Genomic DNA, 19,020 nt, shown 5'->3' with positions numbered 1-19,020 from the left:
AAAATAATTTTGGAAAAGTATTCAAATAAGATAAGAATGAAAATAATCAAAGGTGGTTAATTAGAAAGCCTATAAATTCTTGTTTTTTTTTTATTGAGTGCCTTTCCTCAGTTAAACATAACCTTCTCTCACATAACTTGCTGTTATAAAACCTTTTTTGTATCATGTATCTTCGTAATGTGCCTACCAGCTGGACCTCCCGCTCGGATTGCCATTTTTTAAGTGGATGTTGCGGCATGAGACGTCTATAAACTCCCATGATCTGGTCAACATTGATCCAGATGTTGCAAAATCCATCCTGCACTTGGAGGATATTGTTCGTCAGAAGAAGAGACTTGAACAGGATCGTTCACAGGTAAACTTTAACTTTTTTTCCCCGTTTTTTTCATGCAGTGATCTAAATCATTCATAAGGAAGCTTTCACACTTGATCTTATTTTATTTAAAATTTCATAGCCTGTCAATCTTCTTCATTAAAGTTGACACTGGCTTTTCAAAGTACTACAGTAATACCTTGAGATACAAGCTTAATGCGTTCCGGAACCGAGCTCCTATGTCAATTTACTCGTCTCAAATATTTTTTTCCCATAGAAATGAACTAAATACAAATTAATTTGTAACCAACCTCAGAAAAACACCAAAAAAAAAAGGATATTGCAATGGAAAAACATTTTTTATTGGTCATAATTCACCATCTACTCACAAAATAACTTGTTTATCTAGTGGTTATGGTCTTCAATACTAAAAGGAGAAAGAGTTGACGTACGTGCGTGTAACATAACAAACTTTAAATTTAACTTGCGTGAATTTAGATTACTATACACACACACACACACACAAAATACGATTGTCGTACGTTACACTAAATTTGAACCTTCTTGTGCAATAACCGAGGAAAAGATGTTCATGTATTCTACCACGGCTTTTAAAGCGGAACTTCCTGCTTCTCCATGCCCCAGAACCAAGTGTTCTTTTCATCCTGATAGTTAGTCACAACCCGCTTTTGAAGGTTTTTTATTTTTTGGTGGTGTCTTTTTTTCAGATTCTGGCTTTGCTTTTAAGTCCATGTAGATTCCGCTATCTTTTTCGCATATTATCGACTCGGTCACGATATCTCCCGCTAACTGTTTATCTTTTATCCATATTAAAAGAAGGCTCTACGTCTTGTTATATAACTGCACAGCTTGGAAATTATGATTAGTCCTTTGGAAGGCTTGATATCCTTTATATCACACTTGTCAAAGTGGCGGCCCGGGGGCCAAATCTGGCCCGCCGCATCATTTTGTGTGGCCCGGGAAAGTAAATCATGAGTGCCGACTTTCTGTTTTATGATCAAATTAAAATGAATAGTATAGATATATATTAAATTTCCTGATTTTCCTCCTTTTAAATCAATAATTGTATTTTTTTAAATCATTTTTTTCTGTGTTTTTAGTTCAAAAATCATTTTTGTAAAATCTAAAAATATATGTATAAAAAAGCTAAAATAAACATTGTTTTAGATCTATAAAAAAACTGAATATTCAGGGCTTTTAATCCAGTTTCCAGGACCCATTGTTTTTCCCCTTAATTCTGCGTTGATTAACGCAAAAAAATATATGCAACCTGTATGCCAATTTTTCTCCTCATATCTCAAATTTCTTGTGCTTTCGGGCACTCGTATGTGAAGGTATTACTGTATTAAATTTTCAATAACTTTCATGCATTTGTTTGTAGACAAGAGAGACGTTAAAGCAGGCGCTGGAGAGCCTGAACATGAACGGCTGCTCAGTGGAGGATTTGGGTTTAGACTTCACACTCCCAGGATTCCCCAATATTGAGCTGAAAAAAGGTGGAAAAGACGTGCCTGTCACCATCTACAACCTTGAGGAGTATCTCAGGGTATGGCGTTACTATTTCTCCTCTTTGCATTCTTTTTTTTCCATTAGATCAGGGCTCGAGAACCTTTTGACACAGAGATATAAACAATTCCTATTTTCAAATTGTATTCTTTGAGAGCCATACACAAAATTTAAGAGTAAAAATGTAAAAGTGTTGTAATTTTTTTTCTTCTTTTTTCCCCTGACAATTAAACTTGATTTTTGTTTCCCTTAGTTGGTAGTGTACTGGACTCTCAATGAAGGAGTATCAAGACAGTTCGAATCTTTTAGGGAAGGCTTTGAGTCAGTCTTTCCACTACAGCATCTGCAGTATTTCTATCCAGAAGAGGTAAGCTCCTCCCTCTCGGTCTCAGCTCCAATACAATATATGTACAGTGGTACCTCGAGATACAAGCTTAATTTTGTAGACTTTTTGCATGGCAATGCGCTCTTAACATGACAAACAAATTTAAATGAACTTGGATTACAATGCAGACACACTCAAATAAATTTAATCTAATTTACACTAAACTTAATTCTAATTTTTGTTTTACATTTCTATAACTTTTTTTCTCCCGAGTTGGCTCTATTGGCCCCGCCTCCACACTGAATTTCAGATGCAATCTATCGAGGGTTGTTTGCTTCTGTCTTCCCTTTAAAATATTCCCAAAATGAGGCACACAAATATCCTCACAATAGGATAACGCTTGACCACTAGCCAACAAGAAGTAGTATATACGCCATTCGCACTGACAAACGGGGGGAAAAAAACCCAGTGCTCGTAGAGACATTACACGACGGAGTTGTGACCAGGAAGACAGTGCCCATGATGCTCTTATGAGTAGCCGCTCACGTCCGCTGTATGCTCGTATGTCAAAATTTGTCTCGTATCTCAAGACAAATCGCACTGTTGTTGGAAAGGTCGAAGCCACTTCAGTCCAAGCTCAACAAACTATGCTTGTCTCGTCATAGCTTGACCAGTTGCTGTGCGGCAGTAAGTCGGAGACCTGGGACGTCAAGACGTTGATGGAGTGTTGTCGGCCGGATCACGGCTACACACACGACAGGTAAACTTACTCACCGATAACACGCGAAATGAATTGGTGAATTGTAATTATGCATATCATCATCTCCACACAGCCGGGCCGTACGATTCCTTTTCGAAGTGTTGAGTAGTTTTGATGCCGAACAACAAAGACTTTTTCTGCAGTTTGTCACGGGAAGTCCAAGATTGCCTGTTGGAGGTGAGTCTGCACGCACTCATTGGTTCATACGCGACCCAAAAATTTGCAGTACAGTGTTTCCCCGCTGCTTCGCGGTTCAGCTATCGCGGACTCAGAGCTTCGCAGATTTTTTTTGAAAAAAAAAAAATTAAAAAATACAAATTACATTGAAACAACATATTTTAGTTTTTTTTTTTGTAATAACATGAATTTCACTCTCTACCCGTATTCTCTATGGTGTACTGTGTACAGGGGTGTAAAAAAATTGAATTAAATTCAAATTAAGCATTTTTGAAGGGGAATCCCTACTTCGCAGAAATGCACTTATCGCGGGTGGTCCCGGTCCCCATTAACCGCGATAAGCGAGGGAACTCTGTACTTCTGTACTTTGTCAGCACCGCTCACCAGAACGCGCTGTTCCACCCGCACAGGTTTCCGCAGCCTGAACCCCCCTCTGACGATTGTGAGGAAGACTTTTGAGTCAACGGAGAACCCAGATGAGTTCCTCCCTTCAGTTATGACTTGCGTCAACTACCTGAAGCTGCCTGACTACTCCAGCATTGAGATTATGCGGGAGAAACTGTTAATGGCAGCTCGCGAGGGCCAACAGTCGTTCCACCTCTCCTGATCTCTCTCACATTCAGATGCCTTCTTCAGCGACTGAAATCCAGACTTCCCACCTAAGTTTTTTTTTCTGTAATCACATCAAGGCATCATTGTCAGCCTTCTTGTTAGAGAAGCTTGCAGAAAACACTTTAAATATATATTTGCTGCCCTGACTCTCCCCAGAAAAAAATATTTAAAAGAATTAAAAAAAAATAGAACGGTGTTCACAGATGTTAAATCATAAAGAGAGTTAAACCTATATCAGTAGTTGAATAATGTTAAAAATGATGAAAACATCTGGGTGATATTTTAAATTGCATTGCTGTGTGATATTTAAAAAAAAAAAAAAAAGAGAGAAAAAAAAGGGATGTCTCCTCTCCAAAGTGGACAATGGGGGGTGGGGAGGGTCCTTTCAAGCAAGCTAGGTTTACTTTAGCTCCAAAGATCATTTGTACAGACAGATTTGCAGACTTTGCTCATTCTATACATTTGATAGAATAGCTCATTGTTTTTGTCATCTTGCTCCATTTGTCTGTCTGCATTCTCTTATTTTGTCGCCACCCCAGTCCACTTGTTTTCCACCTGTTTCTGTGCGCTCGCGTGTTGACTCTTGGTTAGCTTTCCCATCCCATTCGTCCCCGCTTAAATTGCAGTTGATTGAATGTGTGTAGTGATGAACGCATATTACTATTCCCTCAACCCTCCTTTACTTACCTGAGTTGGATTCCGTTCTGGCCATCACCTTTTATAGAGAGCTTCAGTTCAGCTGAAAAGTTGTTACCAATGTGTTGATCTGGTTCTGGTGTTTTGCTCTTTATTTGGATAGTGTTGGCGTCTTTCTTTTGGGCCCGATCAGATTCAAAGGGTTATTTCGAGCAACCCTCAACACAATGTAGCTGGGCACAAAATTTTGACTGGTCTCATTTTATTGTTTCATGGCCAGATAGCATTTCAAGTTCAACTCTGGAGTTAAATTTAGAAGTGGTTTTCACACCCTGTTTGAGGTGAGAATCTCTGCTTTTCTTTTTTTAATTTTCTATATTGTCTTTATTTCTGGCTGTAGTTAATTCTTTTTTTCTTGCACTGCTGGCTTGGAAAAAAAAAACTGGTGTGCACCTACAGTCTTGGGCCAGAGGAGGCCGCCACAGTGTGCTTTCCTGGACCGATCGTTCATGTGCTGGTTTCTAAGATCTGCAATAATTTACTGCATCAGGTTCATGTTTTTACCTGAACATAAATAAAGTAACTGTTTGACTCATGTTTGGTCAGTGATTTTTGTTAGGACCCTCGATCATTGCATTGATGGCTTATTTTGAAATTGTGCTTAAACTGTTTTAGTAAATGGAATAATTTTACTCCTGCAGTGGCCGTTTCAGCATTTAATATATTTCAAATGTATATATACTTACACATTTTTTAACACATGTATACGTTGAGAAAATAACACAAGGATTAAACCAAAATCAATGGGAAGAACATCAGTTTATGGCACCCAAAAAACAGTTGAAAACAGGCTCAGGGATTGATAGGTGGGTGCAAAAAATCAATAATAACCTCATACATTGAAAAATTATTTGGGAATATAGCCATATTTTACTCGCCAGAATATCATTTTTAACTACACTCCTAATATTGCCATTGAAGCTAATGGTGAGAGTCAAGCCTGTCCTGTCGTATTTTGGCATAAGTTTTTATTCGATGTAGTACTGAAAATGGTTGCGACAGGCTTACTTGGTTTGGAGATTTCCGACCATTCCTAATGATGTACAACTTTTTTTTCTTGAAAAGTGCCTTGAAAATGGCTTTGCCAGCAAATCTGCAACCAAATCCATTTGTTTTCCTCCATCGGCCATTGTGGGTCGAGTTTGCTCACTCTGGCTTTGGTCTGCCTACTAGCCAATCATAGTTGGAGAAAGCGATGACGTATCCCTACGACTGCGAGAAGGCAATGACACATCCCTACACCTGCGAGAAGGCCTGGTGTCACCAAATCGAATTCTGATTGGTTAAAGCAACAGCCTTATCGACGCTTGTTTAATGCAGCAGAGCCTGCAGAACTGATTGTGAAGGCCTTGAGGCAGATTTCTGACCCTGGCAACAAATAATGGCTGAAATATGATTGGTTAAATGAAATCAATATGAAAACACATCTGTAAGCAGTGCAACCAGGGGGACAAACAATGAAAGGAAGCTAACAGACAATTTGGAATTATTTAATAAGTATTGATGGACAAAATATAACATATGATTCAGATATTTCTTAGGCCAGCAGAGAAGGCCTTGAAGGCTCTGAAGGTCCGCCACTGTGTAACAGCTCACATTATAATGGCCCTGGAGGGAAAAATTTCATTGGTGTTTCCTCAAATCTTTCATACAAAATTGGGACACTTTAACCAATTTTAAAGGGCTTATTTGGTAGTTGTGAGAACCGTAGAACAAATTAGAGAATATACAGATAAAGTACAACTACTTGCGAATTTCTCAAGTTACGAAAAAAGTTTAGGAACCAAATAATTTCCTAAGTAGAGTTACGACGATGTATATACATAAGCAATAACATCTGGACGCATATTTCATTATACATACACATTTTTAACATATGTCCCTTCTGTGCAATATCAATATACAATATCTTAGATTGTGCAATATTTTAGAATTTACCTTAACAGGATTTGACTCTTTATATTTTGATATTATTTATTTATGTTCTTTTACTGGGAAAACACACTTTGTGGGGTAGCACCACCAATTTGGCAGCTGTGTATGATGACAATAAAGGCTTTTAACTGATTGATTTCCATTGTTACAAATTTTTCTTCTGCAATACTTCCTCCAATCAGACTTCACACTTAAATGACAGGAAAGCGTCACTGCCCGTGTCGTCACGGACATAGCGTAGAGCGTCAACCTCTCTCTCTTTCTCTCTCTCTCTCTGCCTCTCGTATTCTCCTCCATCCCAACCTTTTCGTCAACTGCCTGGCATTCCGTGTCTCCATCCCGAGCCAAGCAGAGGCTCCACATTCTGCCGGCAAGCCCCCCTCAAACACTTTCCGCAGGGCTTTTCCACTTAACATTCAAGATGAGCTCGAGCTTCACGCCTCCCCAGTTCCTCTTACTTCTTTCGCTCCTGAACTGCGGCATCGGCGCTGTCCCCTCCCCGTTCCAGCTGGCCCCAGACACCCCGGCCCCAGCGGAGCCCACCCCCACCCGGGCTACACTTCGGCCAGACCCTTGTGAAGGACGACCCTGCCTCAACAAGGGGTTCTGCCTGGGCCTACTGTCTCGAGACGGGCCAGAGGACACCTGGGAGTACACCTGTACGTGCAGTCCGGGCTTCACGGGACGCAACTGTGAGGTCAGTTACTAATTTCCTTTTATTTTTCGAGAGCGTAATGGTAAAAACCTTTTTTTTTTTTTTTTGGCTTCGTCAACCCAAACTAAATCATTCAGGAGTCCTTATTTTGGAGATCTTGTTCAGGGGTTAAAAGTAATCAAATGTACTTAATTTTTTTACTTAATTATCACCGGCAACATAATATTTTGATTGTGAAAACACATGATAAATTAGAGTTACTCAATTGACGCTGCATTCCGATATTATTCTATAGTGATATTTTTATCAATAAATTGAATTGTGGGAGTTGTAACTAACCAGAGTTAAAAGTAACAATTATTCAATTAAATGGAAAATATGTGCCTGATATTTATGAAAGACAATGAAGACAAATTGCAATTTTCCTCCCAGATTTCCAGCCCAAGTTAAATGAAGAATTTTCCATCACATTTTAAGTACATTGCTTTCACTTAATTAGGACATAAATGTTATTTTTATGGCTGGATTTGACCCCTTGTGACTTGAACTTGAGTAGTATAACATTCTTGCTGCTATCTTGTTGATATTGAAAATGAGCAATACCACTTACAGTCCCAAAAAATGGCACTATTTCTATACATTTATCCTGTTCATAATAAGACAATGAATTGTAAATCCTGATCTACAGTTATTTTGATGTGGATATTGTAGATCTTTTTCTGTAACAAGTAGGCATGTGGCATTTGCGTTGCAAAATTTCATAGTTGGAGCATGTGCCATTACGTACAGAGATGAGGAGGCAAGGACTGCGTTGCTGTGGCAACAGGAGGGGAGAGCAGTCATGCACACACATGCAGGCCTGAGTTCTGTGTGTGTGTGCAAAATCACCAATTGCATTGTCGAAATGTGTACCCTGAATGTTCTACATTCATTAAATTAATCGCAAAATATAGTTTCAACATTGCCCTGTGCGACCTGATCTGTAGAGCTACACAGTTTATTTGTTTTGTTGTTTTTGCATCATAATGACAGTTTAACACTTTTAAAGAAAATCTAGAAGATATGACAATTCCACTTGAAGCAATTTCCTCATCATCCTTGTCCGGTATTGTAGGGATGTGGAATCTTTCCCAGTGAATTACCGCACCCAGTGACTGAGTGTGAAGGGGCGATTTGACCAATACTGAACAGTGGAGTGTCCTTATCACTGACTGCTTTGTACATTGTGGAAAACACAACATCCAAACATTATTGTCATTGAGCTGTAGTGCATTTCTTCTGCTGAATTGCAATTGTCCACTTGCTATATGCGGCGTGAGGCTGCACTGAGCTTAATACAGTAACTGGCTCCATGCATGAGTCATGCCGAGGCCAAAGAAAGCACCCACGAGCAGCACAGAGGATAAATGAGTCTGCTGCAGTGTGACAAAGGGAAGCTGCAAGGTGAATGGGCGAACTTTAGCTGACTCACCAACAGGTGGCAGCCATTGGCCCTCTTGAATTTCCTTGAACTATTCATTCATTTGCTGTTCCGGGGTGCTGGAGTATCTCTCAGCTAACTACAGCCAACTGTGAGCAGTAGGCGGGAGACACCCTGAATTGGTAGTTAGCCAATCGCAGGGCACCTGGAGACAGACAACCATTCACGATCACATTCGTACCTAGCATCGGGGCTATTTAGAGTATTTACCATGTGAAGCATGCCTGTTTTGGGGGTGTCGGGGGGAAACAGGAGTACCCAGAATAAACCCACACAAGCCTGGATAGAACACACACAAACTCCAGAAAGGAAGATCGGAACCCACCGGCTATTGATCCCTTGATCTCGGAACTTTGAGGCGGACGTGCTAATCACTTTCCTCTGTCCTGACCTTCCTTGAACTATGAATTGATTGTATCAACCACAGATCCTCACAAGGGTCACGTAGGGTCCTGGAGCCTCTGGCCAGCCAATTTCAAGGCACAAGAAGACGGACAACCATTTCCGCTCACTTAGTGGCAATTTAGAGTGTTCAACCAGCCTACTGTGCATGTTTTTGTAATGTTGGAGGAAACCGTAGTACCCAGAGAAAAACCACGCAAGCCCGGGAAGAACATGCAAACTCCACACAGTGAGGAACAACCTGCGATCGAACCTACGACCCTAGAACCTTAAGGGCGATGCCTCGGGGAAACCTTTCTTTGAACTCAAGCACCTTTTTTCGGAAGTGTCCACATGTCTGTCTGTGTCAAGAACTGCGAAACATTTCAATTAATGAGGAAGTCAACGACGAGCGCCGCTTCCGCCGTCCTGGTTTCATTTCTCAGAATAGAAGCAGCATCTGCTATTTAGTTTGTTAGCCCACCTTTGTGGCCTGCTTTTGTCCCCCATACAACCAACCATAAGAACCACAGAGTGGAACAATCAATCCACTGAGCAATCAAAAATACAACAATACAATTTCGAATAATATTGGCTCATTATTAAAAACAATGACCTCAAGTAGTGTGTGAAGAATCACTCGCTTAAACATTCAAAGTACTTTAGTGAATGAATATTTGTTTCAGTGTGTATTATTGTCATTAACATTAATTGCTGACAATTATTGTTTTTTCCCATGCGCTTATATCACATAAATATGAACCTAATTAAATAGGTTGGGTCAAATAATAATAATTAACAGAAAAAAATAATTAAATGGTGACGGATATCAGGCTGGCTCCTTTTTTTCAGGGAGTTGGCAATCCTAGTTATAATATTAATAGAATTTTGTTTTTAAATAGCGATTGCAAACAGCCACGAGTTAGTGTGTCTTGCATTGGTCAGAAAAATGAATATTTGCATTAAACCATCTAAGCCTAAGAATTCGACCCTTAAAGCAGATAATTTTCAATGACATTTATTCCACTGTTATTGCTCTTGATCTCCTTACACCAACACAGTTCTCAAGTTGAACTCTAAAGGAGTCATTGATCTGCCCCCGTCCTCATTTTACCATGGAAACTGCAGTCAATTGAGATTTGCTGAATGACCTGATCTGAAGAGCACAGTGGTGCTTTCTCTCCTCTGTTTGATGGTTGGTTCAGTGAGAATGGATAAAATAAAAAGGCAAAAAACAATCTAAAGATAACTAAATTTTTTTACTCAATTTTATTTATATATATAAACCTCGTCTCTCGAATCGTTTCTTCTCCCAGGGCTTGTGTGGGTTTTCTCTGGGTGCTCCAGTTTCCTCACACATCCTAAAAACATGCATTGGTTCGCCCATCTGGTGCCTGTAGTTGTCTGTGATAGGCTCCAGCACACCCCTCGTAAGGATAAGCGGTTCAGAAAATGAATGACTATTATTATTATTATTTTGATGATGATGATTATTATTTTTCATAACTATTAGAAAAGGAAAATATATACTAAAGCCATGTTTACTGGACAATAACCTTAAGCATAAACGCAAAAGTACTTGAAACTTCAAGTGACACCTACCATAATTTGTCACGGTATGCGCCTCTTGGGGCGTTGAACGTAGAAGGACACAAATGCAGGGAAGCAATCAAGGACGTGGAATGGCATTATCTATAAAAACAAGGCAGGAACTTTGAAAAATGGACTAAGAATTAAATAACAAAACCCAACCTGACATGGACAGACATGGGGAAACGAGGAACATGGCATAAGTACTTTGAGTAATCGTAGACCAATCAGGGTAAAGCAGTCAACACACACAAAAGGTTTAAATAGACAGACAGGGGTTGATTACAAAATACACGCACCTGATCACACCAGTGAAGGGAACCATGAGGGACACAATAGGCGAAAGGGATACAATAATCACATGGACACATCACATTCCTGGCATTTGGTGTTCATAACAAAGGTAAAGAAAAACTGCAATGACTATGAATGACATTAAAGGTTAACTTATGTAGTATGTGGAGAATGTTAATGTTTGTCTTGAGCTTTTGACAGTTTCAATATCATTGTCCACTTTTTTTTCCTAAATGTACTTATGAAATTATGTGTTTAGGAACATTTGGGATTCTTTTTCACAGTTGTGCATTGGATAACATTAAACTGATATAAATATTATAACTGTGAAGGAAATTAGCAAATGGTTACTTTCTCACTTGCAATCTTGTCATGAAATGTCTATTAAAGATTGACATTTATAGTTTTTGCCACTAGGTTTGCTTCTTCCGCCGTTAAATTGCTCCCCATCTTGTGGTAAATAAATTAAAGGCTAGAAGTCCGGTTGTTTTTGTGTGCGTGTTGGCACTGTGTCCAAATTAAGTGAAGCTCACAGTCCTGTGGTCACTTTGGAAATGCTCGCTTGTTTGTGTTTGGTGAAAGACGCAATAGCAATACGAAAGAAGAAAAAAAACACACACACAACATACATCACTTGGTTGAATTGAATTGTTTTTCTTCTCCAAACAAGGTGATATCTCAACTCAATTTAGTAATGCATGCTGCCTGTTTAGTAACTTGAACCTGCATTTTTGTAATACATTACTAAATTAAAATGGACAACCATTCACACTCACACCTAGGGGTAATTTAGAGTATTCAACCGGTCTACCATGGATGGATATGGGATGAAATTGGAGTACCCAGAGAAAACTCACACCAATACAATATCTATACAGAGGTACCTCGAGATACTAGCTTAATTTGGTAGACTTTTTGCACGACAACGCGCTCGTAACATAACATAAACAAATTTAAACCAACTTGGATTACGATGCAGACACACTCAAATTTAAATTTAACCTAACCTTGCACTAAACTAAATTCTAATTTAGACTTAAATTGTTATACCTTTCTTCTCCGGGGTTGGCTCTATTTAGCCCGCCTCCACCCTGACTTTCAGATGCAACCTATTGACAGTTGTTTACTTTTGTCTACCCTTAAAAATATTCCCAACACGATGCACACAAATGTCCTCACAATATGATAACGCACGACCACTTGCCAAAGAGAAGTAGTATGTACTCTTCTCGTATTAGCAAATAAAAAACACTGAAAAAATGCAACTTATTTATCAATTAATAAAGTGATTGCAAGAAAACTGCAAGCTAAGTATAGATGTTCGTATGCCAGTACTCATAAAGACAGTGCCCATGATGTTTTTATCAGTAGCCTCTCACATCAGCTGTATGCTCGTATATCAAAATTTGTCTCCTATCTCAAGATAAATATTTGCTCAAAATTTTACTCATATATCAAATTGCTCGTATGTCGAGGCACTCGTATGTCAAGGAACACTGTATCTCAAGGCAAATATTTGCTCGGAATTTGACTCGTATCTCAAATTTCTCTTATGTTGGGGCACTCGTTTGTCAAGGTATTACTGTAATGAAAAAGAACTCTCAGTATCGAAATGCGCAGCTGTCTACAGTCTTTTTTCTTCTTCCCTCAGATTCAAAGCTTGCCTCTTAAGTCAATTTTAGACTATATTACTTTAATGAAGCCAACTGGGAGAAAAGCCAAGGCACTTTGGATGTTGCTGTACTGCGATGTCTGCTGAATATCTCTTTACTGCAGACAAGAAATGCCAACTAAATCCGCCAAATCCCTTTAGAACCAACATAGCAGCTCCAGCAGAGAGCCAAACGACGAGTTGTCTTCATCCTCGGGCAATGCTGCAGACACAGCGATTAGCTCATTTTAACATCTACACTTATGTGAGAAGAAATCGGATGGGGGTCGGCTTGGAAATATACTTGCCACCAAATACAGAGATCCAGAGTTTTATTAAAATTCTTGATTTTTGACCCCGAGAGAACAGTAGACGTGATGCAAGAACAAAACGTGTAGTAGAAAGCATCTGAGACATTAAGGTTAAAAGAAGGTTACATTTTGAGGGAGAGTGACAAACACAATTAAACTTTGGAGTGACCTTTAAACCAGCATTTTGTACATGTTCGGATTGACAGTGTGGGTATATGTCCAGTTTACCCTCGCAATATGAGGCCCAATTTAGAGCACTGTGCCCCTGTTCTTCTTCCAAGAGATCTCCATGGCAACAGAGTGATGACGAGCTCCGAGGCAAAAGATCAACAGGTGGGGAGCGTCAAGCAGGAAATGTCAGAGCATATCCTCTTGCGCAAGAGAAAAACAAAGGATACACTATGTTTCATATTTTACTTATTGGCTTTTTAACCAGTTTATTTCTTATTTTCTTTCTATTTGTAAATATTCTCCCTTGTGCAGAATGGCTTCCCATTGCTCCCCTTATTATTTAATGAGAGGGTACACAGAGAGAGGAGAGGAATCTTATCATTTTCATCCGACAAAGGTTGAACAGGATGTTCCACTCCCGCAGTCTACACCTGAGACTAATTCAAAGTGGCAGCAGGAACATCTTAAGAGCCATTTTTAGCCAGCGGAGGTGTGTTTTTAATCTGAATGCATGCCACGAAAAAGATAAGAAACCCCTTTGATTTCGCTCCGAAGCCCTTTTTTTTGCATTTCCACGAGTCCTTTTGTGAGTTACAACAAAGTCTCTCTCATGCTGTAATTTCAGATCTTTTAATTCCATTTCTTGAAATTGCCCACACTGCCCCTTTTCTAGCTAGTTGAGTTGGTCTTTTTGCTTTCCAGTCCCTTCCAGTTGAAATCTACTGCCATCCAAGACAAACAAAGAGTAAAATAAAGTCAGAACAACAAAAGATCCCCATAACAAAATACACCTGGCTCACACGTATTTGATTTTCTCTTTGTTATTAATTAGTAGTAGTAGTATCAATGATTATTTCTTTAATTATTATTATCAATTAATATTATTAGCATTTTTTATTGTTATTAATTATTACATCAATTATTAGTATTAATTATTATAGCAAATATTATCATTAAATATTATGATTTCTATTGTTATAGTTAGTATTATTATTACTACCATTACTACTACTACTACTACTACTACTACTGCTGCCACTACTACTACTACCAATACTACTACTACTAATATTACCACTACCACTACTACTACCACCACTACTACTACCACTACTACTACCACCACTACTATTACCACTACTACTACCACCACTACTACCATCACTACTACTACCACTACTATTACCACTACTACTACCACTACTACTACCACCACTACTATTACCACTACTACTACCACCACTAATACCATCACTACTACTACCACTACTATTACCACTACTACTACCACTACTACTACCACTACCACTAATACCATTACTACTATAATTATTATTATCATTATTAATATTATATGTATTACTATTCATTTTAATATACATTGTCTATATGTATTTTAGAGATTATATATGACAGTACAAACCTGCTGGGCAATACTATAATTTTGAACATGTTACAATGACACTAAAGACTCTTAAAAAATGAATGGTGTTTTAAAAATTAGAGTGTCCAATCAGCCTACCATGCATGTCTTTGGATTGTGGGAAGAAACCGGAGTACCCGGAGAAAACCCACGCAGGCCCGGGGAAAACATACAAACATATGGACATGACCTAGATTTGAACCCAGGACCCCAGAGCAGTGAAGCTGAGGCGCTATCCACTCGCGCCTGACTATACCCTGTTTAGTCAAAACATGTCAATGTATGTCATGCAGTGAAAGAACTGATGGTGATTGAACTGGATTGTATTGAGGAAGAGTGCTATAGAAAATTGATGGTTTGATGTGAATGCCCTATAACGGTGGTAGAAAGTGTCATATTTCATACATCTTTGTAGCACTTAGCTTAGTAGAGGAGGATCAAGCTTGTCATCAACACCGCGGAAAAGGCAATAACACAACTCAAAGATAGGTGAGTGTCCTTTCAGTGGAATAGATGCATTATGCAGACAGATGCGCTGTCAGGGTCCATATGGGAAATGTATCACCGTGTTATTTAACTGCACTTATTTCCTGAGCATGCTGAAACAAAATCCTATTTAGACGTTATGTCCTCTCTGAAGAAGAGCCTAGCAAATTCCCTTAAATCACTTTGTATTCTCCTTGCGGCATTCCTCCTCTTCTCCTGTCAATGCTGCCATGTCAAGATGAGAATTTGGCTTAGGTGTGGGATGACGTCAGGCAATCACAGTGATTTATCGCTTATTTGTTCGACGACAGTGCCGGAGACCTTGCAGGACGACTTAAGGCCTTCTGCTAAATTATGAACGACTCGTTCAAAGACGTGAAAAGTCTTGAGAAAGTTGAGAAGACAAGACTTCTAGAGCACGTTCGTGCCAATGTTGCCTCATTACCATTTATTCACGCTTCAAGGCAAGATTGAAATCTACCAAGTTGCTAAGCCATGTTTATGTGGGCTCCTTTAGAAGCATATTTTTAAAGGAGGAGATACTCCTTGAAGCCAATCGGCTTGAGGCGAAAGAGTTTGCGAGGCAAAGGATGATGGATGCTTTGATGTGCAAAAAAGAGATTTAGTCATAATAATAGACACAAACATTAAAATCTCACAGAAAACAACCTTTCCTTTTGTCAGGTAGAATGAAGGATGAATGTAGTTTATAAAGGAATACTTTTGAAAGGATGACTGTAGTTATAATTGGACTCAATTTTAATGGCAGTCATTTTCATAGCCAGGATTTCTTATCTTTTTGAATTCAAACCTTATGCATATGCAATATCGTATTTGCCGAGTCGTACAATAATTGGATATTTAAAGCATTTGTATTCTGTGTCCTTCCATAAAAAAGCCATACATTAGATAGAGATTAAACCATTCATGAAAGAACATGTATCAATGTTTATTTTTGCAATAGGCTACTGTAAAAATCTGCAGCTGGTACAAATGTTTGCATTTGTCTGCTGTGTTCTCCAACAAGCACAAAATGATACTATAGGTCCAAAAGAACCATTTTAGCCACAGACAAAATAGGTTTTTATTACTATTACTACTGCCATCAGTAGTAGTAGTAGTACTGCAACCAGTACTACCACTACTACTACTACAACCACTATTAGTAGCATTACTAATAGTAATAGTACTTCTATTACTACTACTAGTACTACAACCATTATTAGTAGCAGTATTACTACTATTAGTACTACAACCACTATTAGTAGCATTACTACTATTAGTCATAGTACTACTACTACTAGTCATGGTACTACTACTACTAGTCATAGTACTACTACAACTAGTACTACAACCACTATTAGTGGCATTACTTCTATTAGTCATAGTACTACTACAACTAGTACTACAACCACTATTAGTAAAATTACTACTATTAGTCATAGTACTACTACTACTACTACTAGTACTACAACCACTAATAGTAGCATTAGTACTACTAGTAATAGTACTACTAGAACTACAACCACTATTAGTAGCATTACTAAAACTAGTGATACTACTACTACTAACATTACTGCTACAGCCAATACTACTAATAGGGCTACCAGCACTACCACCACTATTACTAGTAGTACTAGTACTACTACTACTACATTAGTACTACTGCCACTACTACTAGTAGGGCAACCAGCACTACCACCACTATTACTAGTAGTACTAGTACTACTACTGCCACGCCCACTACTAGTAGGTCTACCGGCACTACGACCACTACAACTACTACCACCACCACTGCCACCACTATGGCAGTGTCTACTACTACAGTGACAACTACTACTTCTATTAGTACCTGTGCGCCTTATATATGAAACAAGATAGGCCAGTCATTAAAGGTGTGCTTTAAAAGTGTAGAAATCAAATAATTGAGAAAAATAAATAATAATGCCACTATGAACCCATGTGCCATATGCCATATGCCATATTTCATAATAGTTTGGAGACCCCTGCCATATTGCAGTGTATAGGCCTTAAAAATGAAAGTAAAGTCCTTGAAGATAAAAATAAATTAAAAAATCTAAAAACTAATGACTTGCCCTGCTTCTTCAGCTACATGAAACCCTATTGGGAGGTTTTGGGCTTTGAAGCCGAACATTTTTAGTAGTGAAGTTAACCTTTGTACTTCTCTGGAAATCTACATAATTATTCACCCCCATAGTTCCCTAATACTGGTGTAAATATAGCGATTCGATATATTTAGAAATAACCCCCCATGGCCAAAATGACGAGAGGCGTGTGTTGATGGCATTACAGCAAGATTTTGGTTTATGTGGAGTAAGCCCTATATATAATCATTTCATTCCACTTTGGAATCTGCAATCGAAAGCGTGGCGCTTTGCATTCTCTCGCCATCCAAATATGAGGCCTATCCGCAACATATTTTTTTTTCAGACTGCTGTCACAGTCTCGATTTATGCGGGACTTCAGATTTAGTGTATTTGTTGATGGCAAAGACGACAAATCTAATGGCAACCTGGAAATCACAACAAAACCTAAATTTCTTGTGTAATTGGAAAATAGCCTGGCTATTTAGTACTATAAATTAAATCAACACGACAATAGTGAAGGAAATATAAATCAGTTTCATGCGCCAGAAGTGAGGTATTGGAAGATTTAAATGCCTAATTTATATGAATGAATTAGACTTAAAACAATAACTCAAATGTTTTTTTTTATTCAAGAGATTCCTAATGCTTCTAACAACATGCATTTAGCCAGAATGTTATTGTCACCAATTCACAACTGCGGTAAAAATGTTGGGAAGTGAGTGATGATGTAGCGTCTGTGTGTTTGTGTGCGCTTCACGACACATTTATAGCTGGGCGGCTTTCACACTGACAGATGAAATAAATCATTCTAATATGATTGCGTGTCTGATATACAGTGAGGATATTGCCTGGTAAACCTTGAAAACAAAACAATAAAAACAAACGTCAAAACAGTAAATGAAAATGAAAAGAAAGTGAACAAAGTGTTCCCTCTTTGACAAAACTGAATGTCACTTCAACTCTTTTATTGTAGCAGACATGATTTTCCAGGATATTAATGGCTTACCGTATTTTCACCATGGTCGTTTGTCTCTCTGTGTGCCTTACGACTGACTGGCGACCAGTCTAGGTTGTAGTTTGCCTTTCTCCTAAAGACAGCTGGGTTAGTTTTCAGTTACTCCTGCAATCCTTTTGAGGATGGGTGGGCATGGAATGAATGACCTGAAACAGCATAAGATGTCATATTTAAAATACAAAAATTCAAACATTAAAAATAAACCAAAATGTATAGTTTCTTTTACTGCTATTTCCTTTGTGTAAAATGTGGTAAAATCCCAGTTATTTTGAAATCAAGTAACCAGTAACTTAACAAAATACTTCATAAAGTAACTGTGGCAACAAAGATTAGAGGTGTTTCAACAACAACAATGAAGGCCCACTTGGCCACTTCTATGAACGAAATATATAGTTGTAGCTTAGTAATTACCAGGTACGCATTATTGATCATGTATTTCAGATGTAAATTATTGCTGCAATATGATTTTCTAATTAACATAATGTAATAAATGCTTCCCTGATTAATTATGTAATTACAGGCTGTTTGTTTGTTACAATCAATGTGTTCTAGTAATCACACTTGTCTAAATTCTACAACAAACAACTATATTTCAATAACAATTGGTTTTTTTGTGGTTAATTATGACAATAGTAACCATAGAGATTCTGAATTATTTTTTATTACTAACACTGATACTGCTGCAACCTTCTTTCATCCTTCATAGTTAAGTCATATTTTTCATGTTTGAGCAAATAAACTACCGTATTTTACGGATTATAATACGCATTTTTTTTCATAGTTTGGCCGGGGGTGCGACGTGTGTGAAATTATCTACCTCCCGAGTTGGGGGAGTTGTTTAAAAGTGACACTGAGGATGAAGATTTCATTGGATTTAGTGACTTGGAGTGAAACTGATAGTTTGGTAAATTTGTTATCATGTTCTTCATGCTAGAGTTATCTGAATAACTTTTAATATGTTACGTCGTTCATGACATTACAAGGCATGGCAGTCATGTAACGTTAGTTTACCGCATTTTTATTTTGAATTGCCTTTCAAGATGACATGTATGTTTCTAGTGTTGGATTTTATCAAATTAATTTCCACCCAAAATGCGACTTATACTCCAG

The 19,020-nt window shown here is 38.3% G+C and overlaps 2 protein-coding genes and 2 long non-coding RNA genes across 8 annotated transcripts in view; 3 read left to right on the top strand and 1 right to left on the bottom strand.

The window, feature by feature from the left end:
* trip12 (thyroid hormone receptor interactor 12) overlaps nucleotides 1-4,945 on the top strand; it is a 31,212-nt gene extending 26,267 nt beyond the window's left edge. For all 4 annotated transcript variants that reach the window (XM_077723513.1, XM_077723509.1, XM_077723511.1 and 1 more), the window contains exons 37-42: nucleotides 191-355; nucleotides 1,716-1,880; nucleotides 2,094-2,207; nucleotides 2,831-2,925; nucleotides 2,999-3,102; nucleotides 3,513-4,945. In XM_077723513.1, coding sequence (XP_077579639.1) covers nucleotides 191-355; nucleotides 1,716-1,880; nucleotides 2,094-2,207; nucleotides 2,831-2,925; nucleotides 2,999-3,102; nucleotides 3,513-3,709 — 840 coding nt within the window. In that variant the 3' untranslated portion in view covers nucleotides 3,710-4,945. The remainder of the gene's footprint in view (nucleotides 1-190; nucleotides 356-1,715; nucleotides 1,881-2,093; nucleotides 2,208-2,830; nucleotides 2,926-2,998; nucleotides 3,103-3,512) is intronic.
* An 817-nt stretch (nucleotides 4,946-5,762) lies between these two features.
* On the bottom strand, nucleotides 5,763-18,040 carry LOC144200524 (uncharacterized). Of its 2 annotated transcripts, none has more exons than XR_013327130.1 (3): nucleotides 17,902-18,040; nucleotides 10,464-10,553; nucleotides 5,763-6,018 (listed from the first exon to the last, which is right to left on the bottom strand). It is a non-coding gene; the product is annotated as an uncharacterized LOC144200524 (long non-coding RNA). The 2 variants fall into 2 exon arrangements; XR_013327131.1 differs by lacking the exon at nucleotides 5,763-6,018 and adding an exon at nucleotides 9,771-10,288.
* dner (delta/notch-like EGF repeat containing) overlaps nucleotides 6,613-19,020 on the top strand; it is a 36,189-nt gene continuing 23,781 nt past the window's right edge. Inside the window, exon 1 of the mRNA XM_077722734.1 lies at nucleotides 6,613-7,042. Within this exon, the coding sequence (XP_077578860.1) occupies nucleotides 6,767-7,042 (276 nt within the window). The 5' untranslated portion in view covers nucleotides 6,613-6,766. The remainder of the gene's footprint in view (nucleotides 7,043-19,020) is intronic.
* LOC144200523 (uncharacterized) lies at nucleotides 10,226-13,652 on the top strand. The gene is made up of 3 exons (XR_013327129.1): nucleotides 10,226-10,854; nucleotides 12,397-13,040; nucleotides 13,191-13,652. It is a non-coding gene; the product is annotated as an uncharacterized LOC144200523 (long non-coding RNA).

This window comes from Stigmatopora nigra, chromosome 8, assembly GCF_051989575.1.
Source record: "Stigmatopora nigra isolate UIUO_SnigA chromosome 8, RoL_Snig_1.1, whole genome shotgun sequence".
In the NCBI taxonomy this organism is placed as follows: domain Eukaryota; kingdom Metazoa; phylum Chordata; class Actinopteri; order Syngnathiformes; family Syngnathidae; genus Stigmatopora; species Stigmatopora nigra.
The sequence above is the reverse complement of the archived record's forward strand: the minus strand, read 5'-3'. Positions and strand labels throughout refer to the sequence as shown.